This window comes from Micropterus dolomieu, linkage group LG21, assembly GCF_021292245.1.
Source record: "Micropterus dolomieu isolate WLL.071019.BEF.003 ecotype Adirondacks linkage group LG21, ASM2129224v1, whole genome shotgun sequence".
NCBI classification, from domain to species: Eukaryota; Metazoa; Chordata; class Actinopteri; order Centrarchiformes; family Centrarchidae; genus Micropterus; species Micropterus dolomieu.
In genome coordinates this window covers 7762647-7777735 of record NC_060170.1, presented here as the reverse complement: position 1 = coordinate 7777735, position 15089 = coordinate 7762647, and the positions used below count along the sequence as shown (strand labels likewise).

The 15089-nt window shown below is 39.4% G+C and overlaps 1 protein-coding gene across 1 annotated transcript in view; it reads right to left on the bottom strand.

Annotated features, from left to right (window-relative positions):
• Nucleotides 1-375: 375 nt before the first annotated feature.
• Nucleotides 376-15089, bottom strand: part of fam102aa (family with sequence similarity 102 member Aa) — a 41821-nt gene continuing 27107 nt past the window's right edge. Inside the window, exons 5-12 of the mRNA XM_046034599.1 lie at nucleotides 13274-13390; nucleotides 11433-11479; nucleotides 10551-10702; nucleotides 9622-9726; nucleotides 8540-8735; nucleotides 8244-8365; nucleotides 5476-5545; nucleotides 376-4225 (exon numbers count right to left, since the gene is read on the bottom strand). Coding sequence (XP_045890555.1) covers nucleotides 4180-4225; nucleotides 5476-5545; nucleotides 8244-8365; nucleotides 8540-8735; nucleotides 9622-9726; nucleotides 10551-10702; nucleotides 11433-11479; nucleotides 13274-13390 — 855 coding nt within the window. The 3' untranslated portion in view covers nucleotides 376-4179. The remainder of the gene's footprint in view (nucleotides 4226-5475; nucleotides 5546-8243; nucleotides 8366-8539; nucleotides 8736-9621; nucleotides 9727-10550; nucleotides 10703-11432; nucleotides 11480-13273; nucleotides 13391-15089) is intronic.

Sequence of the window (15089 nt, the reverse complement as noted above, 5' to 3'; positions counted from 1 at the left end):
GGATTTCTTATGCGGGACTTTTACTTTTTTTACATTGCTGTATTGGTATTTTTATTTAAGTGAAGGATCTAAATACTTAAAATAAAATCACTGTTAATTCCCACAAGACTCCATCCCAACTGAAACATATTCCTGAGGAATCACTCTTTAGAAAATGTGTATAATTGTAGAATATAAACACTTCATGTCAATAACCCCCCAAATGCACAGAAATATTAGAGGACATCACCTTGGCAACAGTATAACACCGCATGCACAAACTTCTTCTTGGTAACACACATAAGCTGCTGTCAGTTACAGTATTTAATGTCCTATGTGACAGAGATTCATGTAATCATGAACACTGGTGATTAAAAACATGAGACAGAAACAAACTTAGATTAGCTTTTTTTTATTTGTAATTTCTGCAGAAAGACCACAAAAAACAAACAAAAGATTGCAGTAACTACGTGGTGATTGGAACAACAGTTACAACTTTAACTGTAAATTTAGGTCTATAAATTTAGGTTATACTAGCTTTGTTAAAATAGAATCATTTGTTATAATTACTAGAGAAACCAAAAGCTTAGGGAGGTGAATTGTGCATAGCTTATAACCAACCCCCAGACAAAAAAAAATTCTAAAGGGACAAAAATATATAAATAAATGCTTTAAAGGACTACTAAAGGCTGCGGTGATGTAAACCCAAATTCAGACTATACGATCAGTGGTTCATCCCCAAATGGGAGAATAAGTAACCATGTGATTAATAAACATACAGCTGCAAAATACAAACAGGGTAGTGTAAAGACAAGTGATTCAACCTTTATAGTGAGCTGGATTCAATCAGCATAGTGTGATGAAGATATGAAAACGACAAAGGCGGAAAAACTTCAGCTTCAGTGGAAAAAAAGCTAAAATGTTTACTGATAAAGAACAGAGTCTTAAAGCTGATTTATCTTGTAAAAGTCTGCCAAAAGGATTATTTTATTTCTGGTCCAGCTAAACATGGCTCAAATGGATTAGTTGCTCGACAGAAAATTAATGACCAACTGATTGCTCAGTTATTTGTCAAGCACAAAGTCAGTCATTTGCAAGTTCCAGATAGTGAAGTGCAAGGATTTGCTGTTTTTCTCTGTTTTATATAGTGTTAAATTTAATAGGTTTCATTTTTGGGCTGTTGTTCAAGCAAAAAAGCCATTTGAAGTTGTCACTATGGAATTTATTTTCTGATATTTTATAGTCTAAACGATTAATCAACTAAGTGATTCATTAAGAGAATTACTACCAGATTAAATTGATGAGAAAAATGATTATTACTTGCAGGCCCAGACTTAATTCCTCCTAGACTATCTTAACATAGATGTTATTTAATAAACTTCAATCTTGAACTTCATCAATGATATTTGTGAAATTAAAATGACCTACATTTGAAAGGGGACTATAACTTCTCAGACTGACATCTTTCAGATTTGAAGACTCTGTACCAGATAAAAATCTTCAGGTGCAAGTTTGCAGAGTTCAAACTCCAAACAGAAAACTTGCTTCTAAAAAAAGCATCAACCAGCCAGCTGGTTTCCAACGTTAAAATTCCTCTTCTTGTCAGAGCTACAGAAACTTTGTTCGGCCTCTTTGGTGTTTGCTCATCTGAAGACAGCTGTAAACAAACTCGAGGTAAACATCCTTGTAAACGCTAAAAGGCAGGGACTCCTGCAAAAACCTAATGGCAGGCCGTTGCTCCACCAGGGGGCAACAAAGACTTTTACAGTCATAGCCACTGCAGAAATCCCTCTTCATGGAGTTCACTCCTTCTTCGATTGGACAAAGTGATACCAGAACAGTTTGTACCACAGATCTAGTCTAGTGTGTAGGCTGAATGGAGATAATGGAGATAGAGCAACAGTGCAGCAGCAGTAGTATACATGCAGCGAGTACACAGTGGGATTTCCAAAATGGCTACACCTGCAAGTTACAACATGACTGACACAAACAGAAAACAGAATAAAGAAGCAAAAAACAATGAAACAATATTTCTCTCCTCACCATCACCATCACTCTGTTATCACAGTTTTCGTGATGCATTAGGGTCATTCAAGAGAAACGTTACAGGCACAAAGTGGTTCTACTGCATTTCCCTGATCAACAGGGAACAAACAAAAGGAAAAAACTATAGCGAATCAGAGTTTCTGCATCTTCAAAGCTGCTCAGTGGTTTTCTAAACTCTTGATCACATTCAGTCAGTGGAATACACTTCAATGTAGGAATTTTTGTGTAAACTGCACAGAAAGTTATTTTATCCTGTTTTGCTGTGAAAGTTTTAAAGGTAGAAAGGTGTCCCTGCTAAATCAAAATTAGAATGAAACCATGTTCTGTTCAACATTTCACATCAACTTAAATCTTAAAACAGCTAAGCCAATATGATTCTTGTTGACAGGTGCAAAACAATGTGAAGAGAAAAAAAACATGTTACATATGTGTTGAAATTATTACTAAATTCCCAGTGAAACCGCTGTTAATATCTGTGGCTGTGAAATTTGCGACCATAGAAAAATGACTAAGTACAACAGAAGAACTGTTGGTACAGATGAAAACATCACACTTCATGAGTTGTAGGTAAAATGTTTTCTGACATTAGAAGAATAAATCAAGGTTATAGTAAATTGGCTGGCTTGTTACCGGAAGTGAGCATAAACATGAAAACCATTATCATCCAAACATCCCCGGAACATCATGAAGTAACCTCAGTCCAGCCTGCTGTGCAGCTGAGCCTTAGTAACTTCCTGTCACTGACAGTGATAACAGCAGTTTCTCATATGACTGTAACTGGCTTCAATATAGTTTCATTACTCACACACAAGATGTTCTCCACAGATGGTCCCTGAAATCTAAATAAAAAAGAAATTGGCCCAGATTGAACAATAATCAGTTTCCAAGTCAGCAAAGTTCACTCTTCATTTGTTTGTTTCTCCTTAGGCACTTTTTCTGGTTCTTTCATTCAGTTGTTATGATACATTGCTTAGAAAGATAAAGTAGATTACAGAAAGTAGGACAAAGAAAGAAAGAAGGAAACATATCTGGGTTAATAATAATAATCTGAAGAATAAACAAATACAAAGAATGAACTGTGCTGATGAAAGTGAAATTGTTAACTTTGGCTTAAATGTGCTCTATACACTTATGGTGGAGAACACGGACCATGTGGATTATACTGTGGTCTTTCTTGAGTGGTAACAGCAATAAACTCTAATAGCTATTAATAAACACTGTCCCTAACAAGACCCTGCTGTGCTGCATGCTAGTTTCTTTGCATAAACAATACAAATTGATAGCATGCTCCATGCCTACACTTGCTAGCACAAAATAATTGTGTCCCAATTCCATGTAAGATACTAATTCTAAGCAGGTCTGTAGTGAGTTGACACTGTTGAAGTGACAAAATTAAGTATGCGCGAAGGAAGAAAGGAAGTGAAGGAGGAACTTCTCATAGCTGCAAAATAGTCTAATAAATTGGAGGTGGTAGTGAGGCAGCTACAGAAAGATCTAGGTAAACAGCATTCAAGCATAGCGGTTTAAAAATGTCAAGAGTGTTGATTTTTTTGTATACTTACTGACAAAACAGTACTATGTCAAACAGTATATATTACATACTGCATGCATTAGTATTCAGTATGGAATTGGGACGCAGAAATTCTAAAGTGACAGCAGCACATTAGCATTAGCTCAGACATACGACAATGACAATTTAAGTAATTTTAAAAGCTATATGCTTATTTTGGCTAATGCTAGACACTACCAGAACAGTTAGCATAGAGTATCGGTTGTAACAATAACTTGGGGACACGTGGATGATCTTGGTGTCTTTGTCTTTATCACTTAACAGATCAAATTAAAGTGTGACGCCTGACATCTCTGAACTTCTAAATTCACATCCAAAAAGTAGTTACTGCAACACAGAAGCAGGTAAACACACCACATGGCAGTCTGAGAGAAATGTTTTGTGCACTGGTGCTTTCACTCTGCGTCGCCCTCAAGATCGCAAAAAAAGCTGAACGGAGTGAGGACAAACAGACATCACATAAAGTGCAAACTGACGAGGTTTTCCCCTCACGGCATCAGACCGGCTGAAGCTCCAGGAAAACCAGCGAGACAAGAGACGAGACGATCCACAGTTTAACTTGTCGCCTCCCTGCTGGTCACGGTTTAATGGCTCTCTATCACCACAGGCTCATACCCGCCTGCAGACACCCTGCAAGGATCCAAACATACAGGGACAATAATCACAGTGTGCATGTGTTAAGTTAATTAGTGTGTTTGATGTACAGGAGGGTTAAACTCTAACACAGTTTACACATCTCTTTAAAGCTCACCATGTAAATTGAATTACAGTTAACTTTATCAAACTGATGTAAGTCATAAGGAAGGGGGATGAGTTTTCAACTGAAATTAAGTGGTTTAAGGTTTTAGACTTGGTGTGGATTGGTGGATTATGATGGGAGTTTTGAAAAGAAAAAACTTCATATTGATTTTTGTAAAAGTATGTTGATGCGAATGATCCCTGAGTATCATCCAAGACAGTTACTATATTATGAGAGCGAATGTGTTCATGTGTACAGTAAGCTGGTAGGAGGCTACAGTGAAGCAGTGTCCAAAATCATTCACTTAGCTACTCTTTGTCACGTCAAGCCAATTTTATTTAAATATACAAATTTGCCTCAAAGGACTTTACAATCTGCACTCCCTCACTTTTTATCCATATTGTAATTCAAACATGGACAGTAAAAAACACTTATTTAACAAACAACACCTGGGAGTCTGGGAGCCACGGGTATGCTGAAAATCTAGGGACATGTTTTAGCTACGCGGGAAGCTTCCGGTCTGAGAAGCGAAGTCCCTTAAGTCTGCATTCTATCAAACGGCCAGGAGGGGGCGACTACTCTGGTTGCATAAAGAAGTCCGGTTCCAATAGAAATATTGGCAAAATTACCCTACTTTTCACCTCATTTATTAACTTATTAAACACTTTCATAACGATTTTATGATCTCAATCGCATGATGTTCATTTAGTAAATTATGGTTCCATTTAGAGGAAAATAGACCATAAAGCAGAGTATGCTTCAGGGCAGGACTATCTGTGATTGACAAGTCGTTACCATGGCGACCTGTCAATCAGGCTAGAGTGACTCGTACCCAAGGCACTGTGTAAATTTAACCAGCGCCGTTGAAAAAGCTTTTTAGGAGGTGCTTTGTTATAAGCCTACAAAATTATCATCCCGGTTAAAATGACGTGAATTACAGATGCACCTAGCTAAGCAAGCTAGCTAGCTGCACAGTCTCGTCCAAATATGGTCACGTCCGGTGCCGCTGGTTGCAAAAAATCAACATGGCGGGGCCCTGATGGCCAAACTCGAGGCTTCAAAACAGCAGTCCACAAACCAACGGGTGACATCACAATGACAATGAGAGGAGGAAGTGATAGAGAAAGTGACAAAATCTCACCTGTTTCCAAGCCTGATGCCACTAAGTGCAGTGGTTCCATCTCTGCTGACGAACAGACGCAGGTTGCTGTCTGAAAGCCAGAAACACAGAAAGCAAGTTAACAGCTGCTGACGGAAACCAGAAGGCATCATCATACAGACAATAAAAGGAGATAAAACACAGTGCTGGTAAACCGACGGAGAGCTCCGTCCAAAGATGGTGCAGGAGTTACAGAAGGCGTGGTTTCCACATTTATACATCAATAACATGCAGTCACATTAACTGTTAGACCTTCACATGAATAGATTCCCTGTAACAAATGAGACCATGTTGAAGATATGTAGCCAATGACATCATCACTGCTGGTGTTTCTCAAAGTTAAGACTACCCGTAAAACACTCCTACCAACATCGTCCTCTGCCAGAAAACTCTAAAAGCTTGACAGTGAGAGACCCACAAGAAGCTCACAAATCAAACAAAGCCCTGTTTGCGTTCATTTTGCACTTCTGAAAGTAGATTGTTAGTTAGCAAATACAGTAGAAACAAACTAACTGACTTTTTCTAATAAATTGTGTGATACTCCAAGCAGCATGTTTTTGTTTGTATCTGTTACATTGGAAAGCTGGAGAAACTAGCCAGAGAAAGCTACATTTTGAAAGTATCCAACCAAAAAAAAAATCCCACTTCCTCCCTTCAGGCCTCCCCACACGTGCAGTGAGTGTACAGGGGAGTGTGCATGCAGATAGGTAGGCAGCCAATCATTTCATTCTGTTCGAATGTGCTTACAGTGTATAAACACCTGTTAAAAAGGTGCAATCTGCAATTTTCCAATCATTTAAACTACAGCAGGAGCGACTGTGGCCCAGGAGGCTAAGCGGGCTGCCCACTAATCAGAAGATCAGGGGAGGTGTTGGAATGTTCTTGGGCAAGATACTGAACCACAAATTGCTGTTTGTCAATGTTAATTTCTATTTCTGATGAGCAGTTGGCACATTAGCCTCTGCCATCAGTGTGTGAATGTGACGTAGTTTAAAAGAGCTTTGAATGGTCGGAAGAAAGGGGCTATATATTTAGCAAAGAAGAGAGCTTCTACTAAAATTCACACACACACACACACACACACACACACACCGATTGAGGTTCAGTATCAAGGACACTCCGACATGAGGTCTATAGCTGCAAAGATTAATCGATTAGTTGTCCATTAAATTCTTTGTCAACTATTTTGATAATTGATTAATAGTTTTTTGGGAGGTAATTCTGATTCCAGCTTCTTAAATGTGAATATTTTCTGGTTTCATTACTCCTCTGTGACAGTAAACTGAATATCTTTGGGTTGTGGACAAAGTAAGACATTTGAAGACGTTGTCTTGGGCTTTGGGAAACACTAATCGACATTTGTCACCATTTTATGCTATTTCATAGACCAAACAACTAATCGATTATCAAGAAAATATCTGACAAAAAAATAATTATTAGTTTCAGCCCTAATGTGGAGTTGGGTATCTAACCACCATCCAATCTACTTCCTGAGCCAGTGTGGCATTTGTGACAGATTTATTATTTACAGAACAGATGAAGGTGTGAGTTCTCAGTGTTTAACTCCACTCCATCATACATATATCTTTTTTTTGTGCATGTAATAGGTTTGCTAAGTCCAAAGTCCAGCCCAAAGGGAGTTCCCATCTCCCACAGAAAACTCTGCTCTGAACTGCTTTAAAACAGCTCGTTTGAAGTCCAGCCTTTTCACTTTGATCCCTGTGATGTCACAGCAAAATGTGCGTCATAATGCTCTCCAAGCTGCTAGTCCGACACAACTTCAAAAACACCGGTGGAAAAACACTCTGAGCTGCAGTACAGTGACAAGACGTCCGCCTACTGCCTCTCCTCTCCCTTCCAAACACTAGCTACCCTCCAGGCAGCAATGGACATAAAGTTGTTACTGTGATGTAGAGACAGAGCTCAGTCAAAACTTTATGGATGAAAGATACATTTGTTACAGATTAATAACTCACCACTCTGAAAATCTTGCTCCAGTCCATGTTGCTAAATTGGTATGGGGAACATATACAGCTGAACCGAAGAGGCTTTTCAGGACCCGCCCTACTCTGCTTCTGATTGGCTAGTAGTCCTTGACTAAGAACTGCGCATGTGCAACTCCCATCAAAGATCTTGTAGAGGTAAGATGCATCACTCCATAGCTAAAACGAAGCCTTCAACATAGGGTGAAAAGAGGAGCTGCAGCAATGTGCAGTATGAAAAAAAATATGGTGTTTTTGAAAATGAAGCCATGTAAACCTGTTCTGGTACAACCCCTTAACAAGATTTTGAACCTGAATATGACCTCTTTAAAAGATTGTTTTATATTGTGATTTTTGATCTAACAGGAAGATTTAATATCTTTAGTGTACATGGGCTTGAACAGGCTTCTGACCAAGTGCTTTGTACTTTGTATGCTGTTTTAAATACTGCTATGGACCTTTACGGTCCTTTTTCTAGAAGAAGAAACATTACATTTCATTCATTTATTTTGCTTTTATCCAAAGCGACTTACAATTGCTCTATATGTCAGAGGTCGCACGCCTCTGGAGCAACTAGGGGTAAAGTGTCTTCCTCAGGGACACATTGGTGGATGTGTCACCGTAGGGGATTGAACCTCAATATCTTATCCACTGCACCATCCACCCCAAACACCACACCGACACCAAAGGTTGATATGAAACTGCTATTTTGACGGCCGATCATGATGTAATCTGATTTTTCTACAGCGATCTACACCGCCACTCTACCTTCAGTGTTGTTGACATCCGCAAAGTTTTGGCTTTGGACAATTTTCTCCACAATGTCATCAGCATCCATGCGAGTATCGTTTACCCAAGAGGGTTGACTCTCCACTGAGTCCAGCTTTCTCCTGAAATACAAGAAACAGAAGAAGAGAACAAGAAAACTCTTGTTAGAACAAGACAGAAGTAGAACGTTATACATTTGTTGTTCCATGTTGCCCTTTATGTAAATCTAAAGTAGGATGAGGGTAAATTGTAGCAATCCTTTAACACACTGACTAAAGACTACTCTGCGTCTGTACCTGGAGGGCCTATTAGGGGGTAAGACAGGGCGTGGGGGTCGAGGGGGTCTTTCTGGTCGTCCAGCATCCTTGTCACCCTCTGTAGGTGTGTCAGCAGAAAAGCCCAAGCCCCCAGAGGTGCTGCTTCCTGTCGAGGTGTTCCTGCGATGTGTGAGGTCTGACAGGCTGGAGGAGCAGGAGTGCTCAGTGCTGTAGCCTGCAGGACAGCAGGGACACATGACACATTATAAAATATCACAGCTACAGTTGTGGCCCACTTTGGGTCAATAACGGCATTGTAGAACAGAGGTGAAAAGTAATATAAGTATGTTTACTTAACACTTAAGATAAGTGTTCATACCAGAAGGAAGAACTACTACAGAAGCACCAACAACAGTAGCTAAACTCAAAAATGCTATAAATGCTCACAAAAGCATAGACTCGACAGAAGCATAAATTGGCCTTACGAAGTACACAAGAAGAAAACGGTGGTTTTTTTTGTACTGACTGCTCTTGTAGCTCTGTATGCTCACTGTGAAACTACAGAGTTCATTGTAAAACTTACAAATAGATCGTTGTAGTTTACAACATATAGAAAGTAGATTTGTGTCAATTAAATGACTGCCTATGGGGTCAACACTTCACTGAGTGCTAAACTTGAACAAACTTGGTACATTTGTAAAACTGAAGCGCATCTCTTCCATGAAACAGACAAGTGACTCCAGATACCCTTAAAAAAATGCAGTTGTCTTTTGTCTGGCCCCTGACCTGGGACGAGTTTGCCTGACGAAAAGCTATCATGAACCATTGCCACTGACAACACAGCTCCCAGGGTCACAGGAACCCCTGTCAGTGTACAGCTGGACAGCTGGACATGCAAAAATGTAAACTTTGACAAATATACATGTCATAGAATAACGTTTCCAATTAAAGGTCCAATAACAACCAAATAAATATTATTATAATTAAGCAGTTCTTTCAAGAAAATTTCCTACAAAATAATTAGGAAATTAGAGGATACATAAAATATATAAATCCCTATATTAGAAAGACACATCTACTACAAAAAGACATCGTGAAATAATGGCTGGTGATTCTTGTACCTGAGATTTTGCTGTGCTGGCTGGCATAGCTGGAGTTACGAGAGTGACCAGACTGGAAGACTTCTGCATGACCAGACTGGTTCGATTCGGATTCTTCAAGTAGACCTGAAGGCATCAAAAGACGAACACACCGTCAACAACTCATATTTACTTAAAAATTCAAAACTCTGCTGCAGGATCAGACATCAAGCAGTCTTTGTTTACTTTCATCGTAGAGATGCAGAACTCAGTGATGGCAGCAAATTCTGACTCACAGGAGATGTAATTCACAACCACATACTGTATATGTTGGCAAGTATTCACTCCAATCAATCTAATCTAAACTAAAGTAACTGCTTTTGTTAAAAAAAATTTAATAAGTTGTAATAAAACCTTGAATACTCTTGGACATTCATGGCTTGTGGCTGAAAATTTGCACTTGTAATTTGGATAGTTGTTTTGGACAGAATCCTGAACCAGACGCTTCAGTACTGCGAACAACCTCAGCCTTTCAACTTGTTTTCCCAAGTTGGAACAAAAACACATTTCATTTTTCATTTGAATTCAGACTGAACAAATAAACACTGCCAGCTAGTTTTCCATGCGAGGAAAATGTTTTCGAACTTCTTCCAGGAAGTTTTGATTCATTCTCAAACACATCAGGCTGAGAGGGAGGTCGAGGCAGGTTGGACTACAGTCCAGTCTCAAGAATACTTTCCTCAATGTTTCCTAAGCATGTTAATTCCATGTCTTTTTGGCAAGTAACATTTTAGTTGTCCTGGTATTTGAAGTGCTCTTAATTAGTCTGGGACACCCCTCAGTTTGGAAACCACTGAATTAAAGAAACAGGGTTTGTTGCCAGCCTGGAACCAGATCCAAAAAGTTACCTGCTCTCAGAGTACAACCCGTCCTTTTCTGGTCTCGTCTAGTACAATCTTTCTGAGTTGTACCTGAGCTGATGATGGAGGGTCGAGGCTTGGCGGCTCGGCCCAGAGAAATCCCTCCAGCAGGCCCGGGCTCGGCTGTTCCCTCCCCCTTACAGTCCAGCTGCAGGGTGTGTTCTCGTCCTGGGATGGAGATGGACTTTGCTGTGCTGGGAGACCTGCAGGGAAAAAAACGCCCCAAAAAATTAATCAGTCTGGAACAGATTAAATGCAGAGCTGCAGAGCTGCACAGATGCAGTTCTGTGTAGCTTGGCACGCTCGGATAAGATTAATTTTATTGACCGTGGAGTTCAACAATCTGGTTAAAAAGGTTACAAATGCACATAAAATACCAAGACACCAATAAATACCTGTGATCTTTGACAAACTCCATCAACAAATATGTTCACTTACATGTGGTGAAATGCGATTCAGTTTCCGTAAACAGTGTATTTATTCATGTGTCCATACAGAAGGTCAGATCCTTCTAGTACTAGTAACATATATAGTAACATATTGATATTACTGTTAACACAGAAGTAACATGTTTTGCCTTTTTGTAATTTGTTTTACAAAATGAAAGGAATTCTCACCCGGAGTCCAGAAATTCAGTGTTTCTAACAAAACATACTACAAAACACAAAAGCAGGAATATCAAGTTTGTCAAGATTGAAAAAAAAAAACATCTAAGATTTTAGAAACCACTGTCAAGGAAAAGAGTAACATCTGTACACTGACTCCAAACAACACATTTGTTTAAACAGACAAACATTTCAGCCGCTGTCCAACCTTCATCAGGTCATAATGTTAAAAAAAATGGTTTCCACACTCATTTTTAGACCAATAGGCTCTGCGGTGGAATGTGCGCTACACCATTCAAACTATATATTCACAATTTCAACTACTCACGTTTTAAAACACGGATCTCCAGACAGGAGGGTCATCCCGATGATCACCTTGAAAAAATAAATAAATAAAAAGAAATGTGACCTCACAGTTTAACCATACATCACTTTTTCATTTGCAAGGCATCCAAATATAAACTGGCAGCAACAGCAAAAATATTTGTTTTACTGCCATGTCAAGAGTACTCATCCCCTTGTCACACACACACACACACACACACATCTGTAACATTTACAAAATGAAATCTTTTCCAGAGTTGTGTAATTGCTGGCTTTTTCCTTTGTAATGCAGGTTCTTTCCCTTCCCTGTACACCTGATTACATTCCTGCACAGAGATTAAATCTACATACTCTATAATATATACCACATGGGGATAATCAAATCCTCTGCTTTATCGCCAGTCAGCCCAGACCAGTCAAAGAACATCTGGGGAAAATAAAAGGTTCAAAATGTAAAGTTTTTTTTGTTATAGAGTAGTAATGATAAGCATGGAGTAAATTCCCAGCAAGCTCACTGACGTATGTGATATGTCAACGTCACCACATGAAGTCTACCAGAGGAATGAGATGACAAAACTGCTCGTGACCATCTTGGCTCTTTGTTTCACAGAGAAGTTTGTGTCAATGATCTCTGGGTGGCGCTGCAGAGTTCCTCAACTCCTCAGTGAATAAACCAGAGCCTCTTTCACCAACAGAGACATTAAATTGCTTTAGCTGCAACTGAAACTGGCAGCTTTGCACTCGGAACCAATGAATAATTACAATTACTTTCATTTTGAATGGAACTTCATAATTTCTCAATCAATCAATTCATGCTTTGGTCTATAAAATGTCAGCAAGTGGTTAAAAATGCCTAACTCATAATCATCATTTCCTGAATCCTGAGGTGAGGTCTTAAAATTGCTTATTTTTTTGTCTTTTGGTTGGGTACTCTGATTTAAAAAAAATAATTTTTCAACCTAAAACAAAAGATGTTGAAACATCCCAAAACTCAAGGTGATCTTTAATTTTGTTCAGTCCAACCACCAACAGTCTATAACCCGAAAATAAAAATTCAATTGAGGAACTGGAAAAGAAGGACTGCTCAGCATTCAGATACAATTACAAAAAACGTGCTGATCAATTATCTGTAGTTTGACAAATTAAAGACGCGTTTTAGCTAGTAAAATATATTTTCATTTCAACAGAAAAATCTAAGCATTCAATCAAACCTAGTTTTTAACTAGTTTTACATGACAAAGGGACAATTGATCCTCTACCTTTTCCCAATCTGGCCACTTCTGACTGAATTTGGTTAGTGGAAGTTATCAATGAAAGGGTCAAATGTCAAAAGGTCAAAGTCTCAGAGTTAATGATCGAGCTTGCTTCAGGCATTGGTCAGGGGTAAAAAAGGTGAGAAGATAGGCAAGCTGTGAAACATACAGTGTAAGAGGGGTCTTTCTTTAAGCATACATGTTGTATAGATACTGTAACCCAGTTGTAAAGTTGCAAAGGTCATGCTAGAGAGGAGAGAACTCTGTAAATAAAATGGGTAGGCCCATTGTGCCCCCCCCCCCAAAATATTTTCTCATCAGATCTACACAACTCATATGGGTGACCCATTTTGGTTTCAAAACGGCACATTTCGACAAAAGGTGAGGAGTTTGCGTGCCTGATTAAAACCTTTAAAATGTATAACACGTTACAACTCTTACCATGTCCATACCACGAACGGACTTAATCTCTCCTTATTCACATGGTGTTAAGATTATTCTAGCATTCACCAAGATAAATGTTCCAAATAAAGACCTATTTGAGAAACAATGCCCAATGTTTTTTTTCGTCACTGAATACCCATCCCCTTGCCTTCAGTATGGAGTTGTCCTGCCGTGTGTTCTTGGTGTCGTATCCCTCCAGCAAACAGCAGCGCACAGTGGAGCCAGAACCTGCAAACTCCGCCATGTTGAGGTCTGTGAAGCCCAGCTGAGGGTGAAGAGGAAAAGACGGTTGAACAGTTAATTCTAGAAACACTAATGGAGGGGTTCACTGGCCTTTATTTTTGGCATGTGTTTAGAGCGGAGAGATTTCTGCAACACCCATCATTTAGCCCACAAGGCAATTTCGCATTGTTAACGTCACAAGCATCTGAAGTTTAAATGTATGACAGGGTGCAAAAACCACACGTCAGTCACATCAAACCAGCTAAGAGTAAAACCTGTATTTTTAAAGTGGCTTTAATGAAGACAAAAAGCTTTTGCTTTTTAAAGCTTTTACATTTTAAACAGTTAGCAGATAATTTTCTCCAGAGCAGCACTGAGTGAGCAGGTATACAGGTAACATATGTTGGTATGGTGATTTAACTTGTTAAAGTCACTGTAACCGCAATTAATTAAAACATGGAATGAAGGCCAGAGCAAGACTAATGTCACTGTCCCATTTGGGAACGACTCCTCTGAATCTATAGCACACCCAGCATCCAAAATGGGCCACTTCAAGATGCCATCCATTTGCGGATTCATGAGTGCAAAAGTGAAACTAAACAGAAACCATCTCATTGTGACCAATGACTAAAATATATATAAAGATAAAATCAGTAACACTCAGAGGCCACAGGGCAGCGACGATGGTTTGTAAATATCATGCATGTTTGATGGGGACTCTCTCTAAAATCTTACCGCTCAGAACAGCGGGGTGTCAATCACCTCAGAAGGTGATAATGCAGCGCTGCCAGGTGTGTATTCTGACGAACTGCTTCTGGGGCCAGATTGGCTAGTGGGAGGCCACCATGAGTAAGCCAACAGCCCCATGTGAACTAGGACACCACCAAAATACGGGGACCCCTGTCCCCGTATTTTGGTGGTGTGCAAACCAACTTAAAAGGCCAATCAAAGGAAGGCCCTTTAATCAATTTTGTACATTAAACCACTGACAACCAAGCGTATCTTGGTTACTGTACTTGTCTTTCCGTGTCTAAAATATGACCTCACAAGTGTAATTGTAAGGCACCATTATTCTTAGTGCTTATAAAATATGTGACACTTGGTCAGGGATTTCTACACAGCCCCAGATTACACTGTTAAGGACTCTACATGCCTACATGACCTTGGTCTCTAAAACAAACCTCACAGCTTCTTGTCATGCGGGAACTGCCTTTGTCTGAACTGCAGTCACATTGTTGTTTTTAATTAACTCTCAAGCTAAGAGGTTCCCATTCTTCATTCTCCAGGATTCCCTTTCTTTAGGGACTTCTGTTTTTATAGGTGTGTATTTAAGGAAGCCAACTTCTAAGGAGGGAAGCGGGGTATATTTAACCAAAGGAAATCTAAATGAAGTATGGGCAAAAACAGAGGAAACGGTTCCTGTTAGGCAACAACGTCTATAGATCAACAAAAGTTCACCTCCATGAGGGGCTTGACCTTGTAATTTCATTTACGAGACATGACTCACTCGTCAGGAGCTCTTACTATTACGGTTAGAGAGGTGTTTGCAGGATGTTTTGCAGATTCCGGGCAAATGTGAGCATAAGGAAGACACATTTTTGATTTATAGTCATGCCTTGCTAATGGCACGCTCGTCAAAGTGCCATGAGAAATGCTAATATTTACATGATATGGTATTAAGGTTTACTGAGACTGAAACAAGCTCATCTGTAACTGTTTCAATGTGTTTATGAACGTGAGAG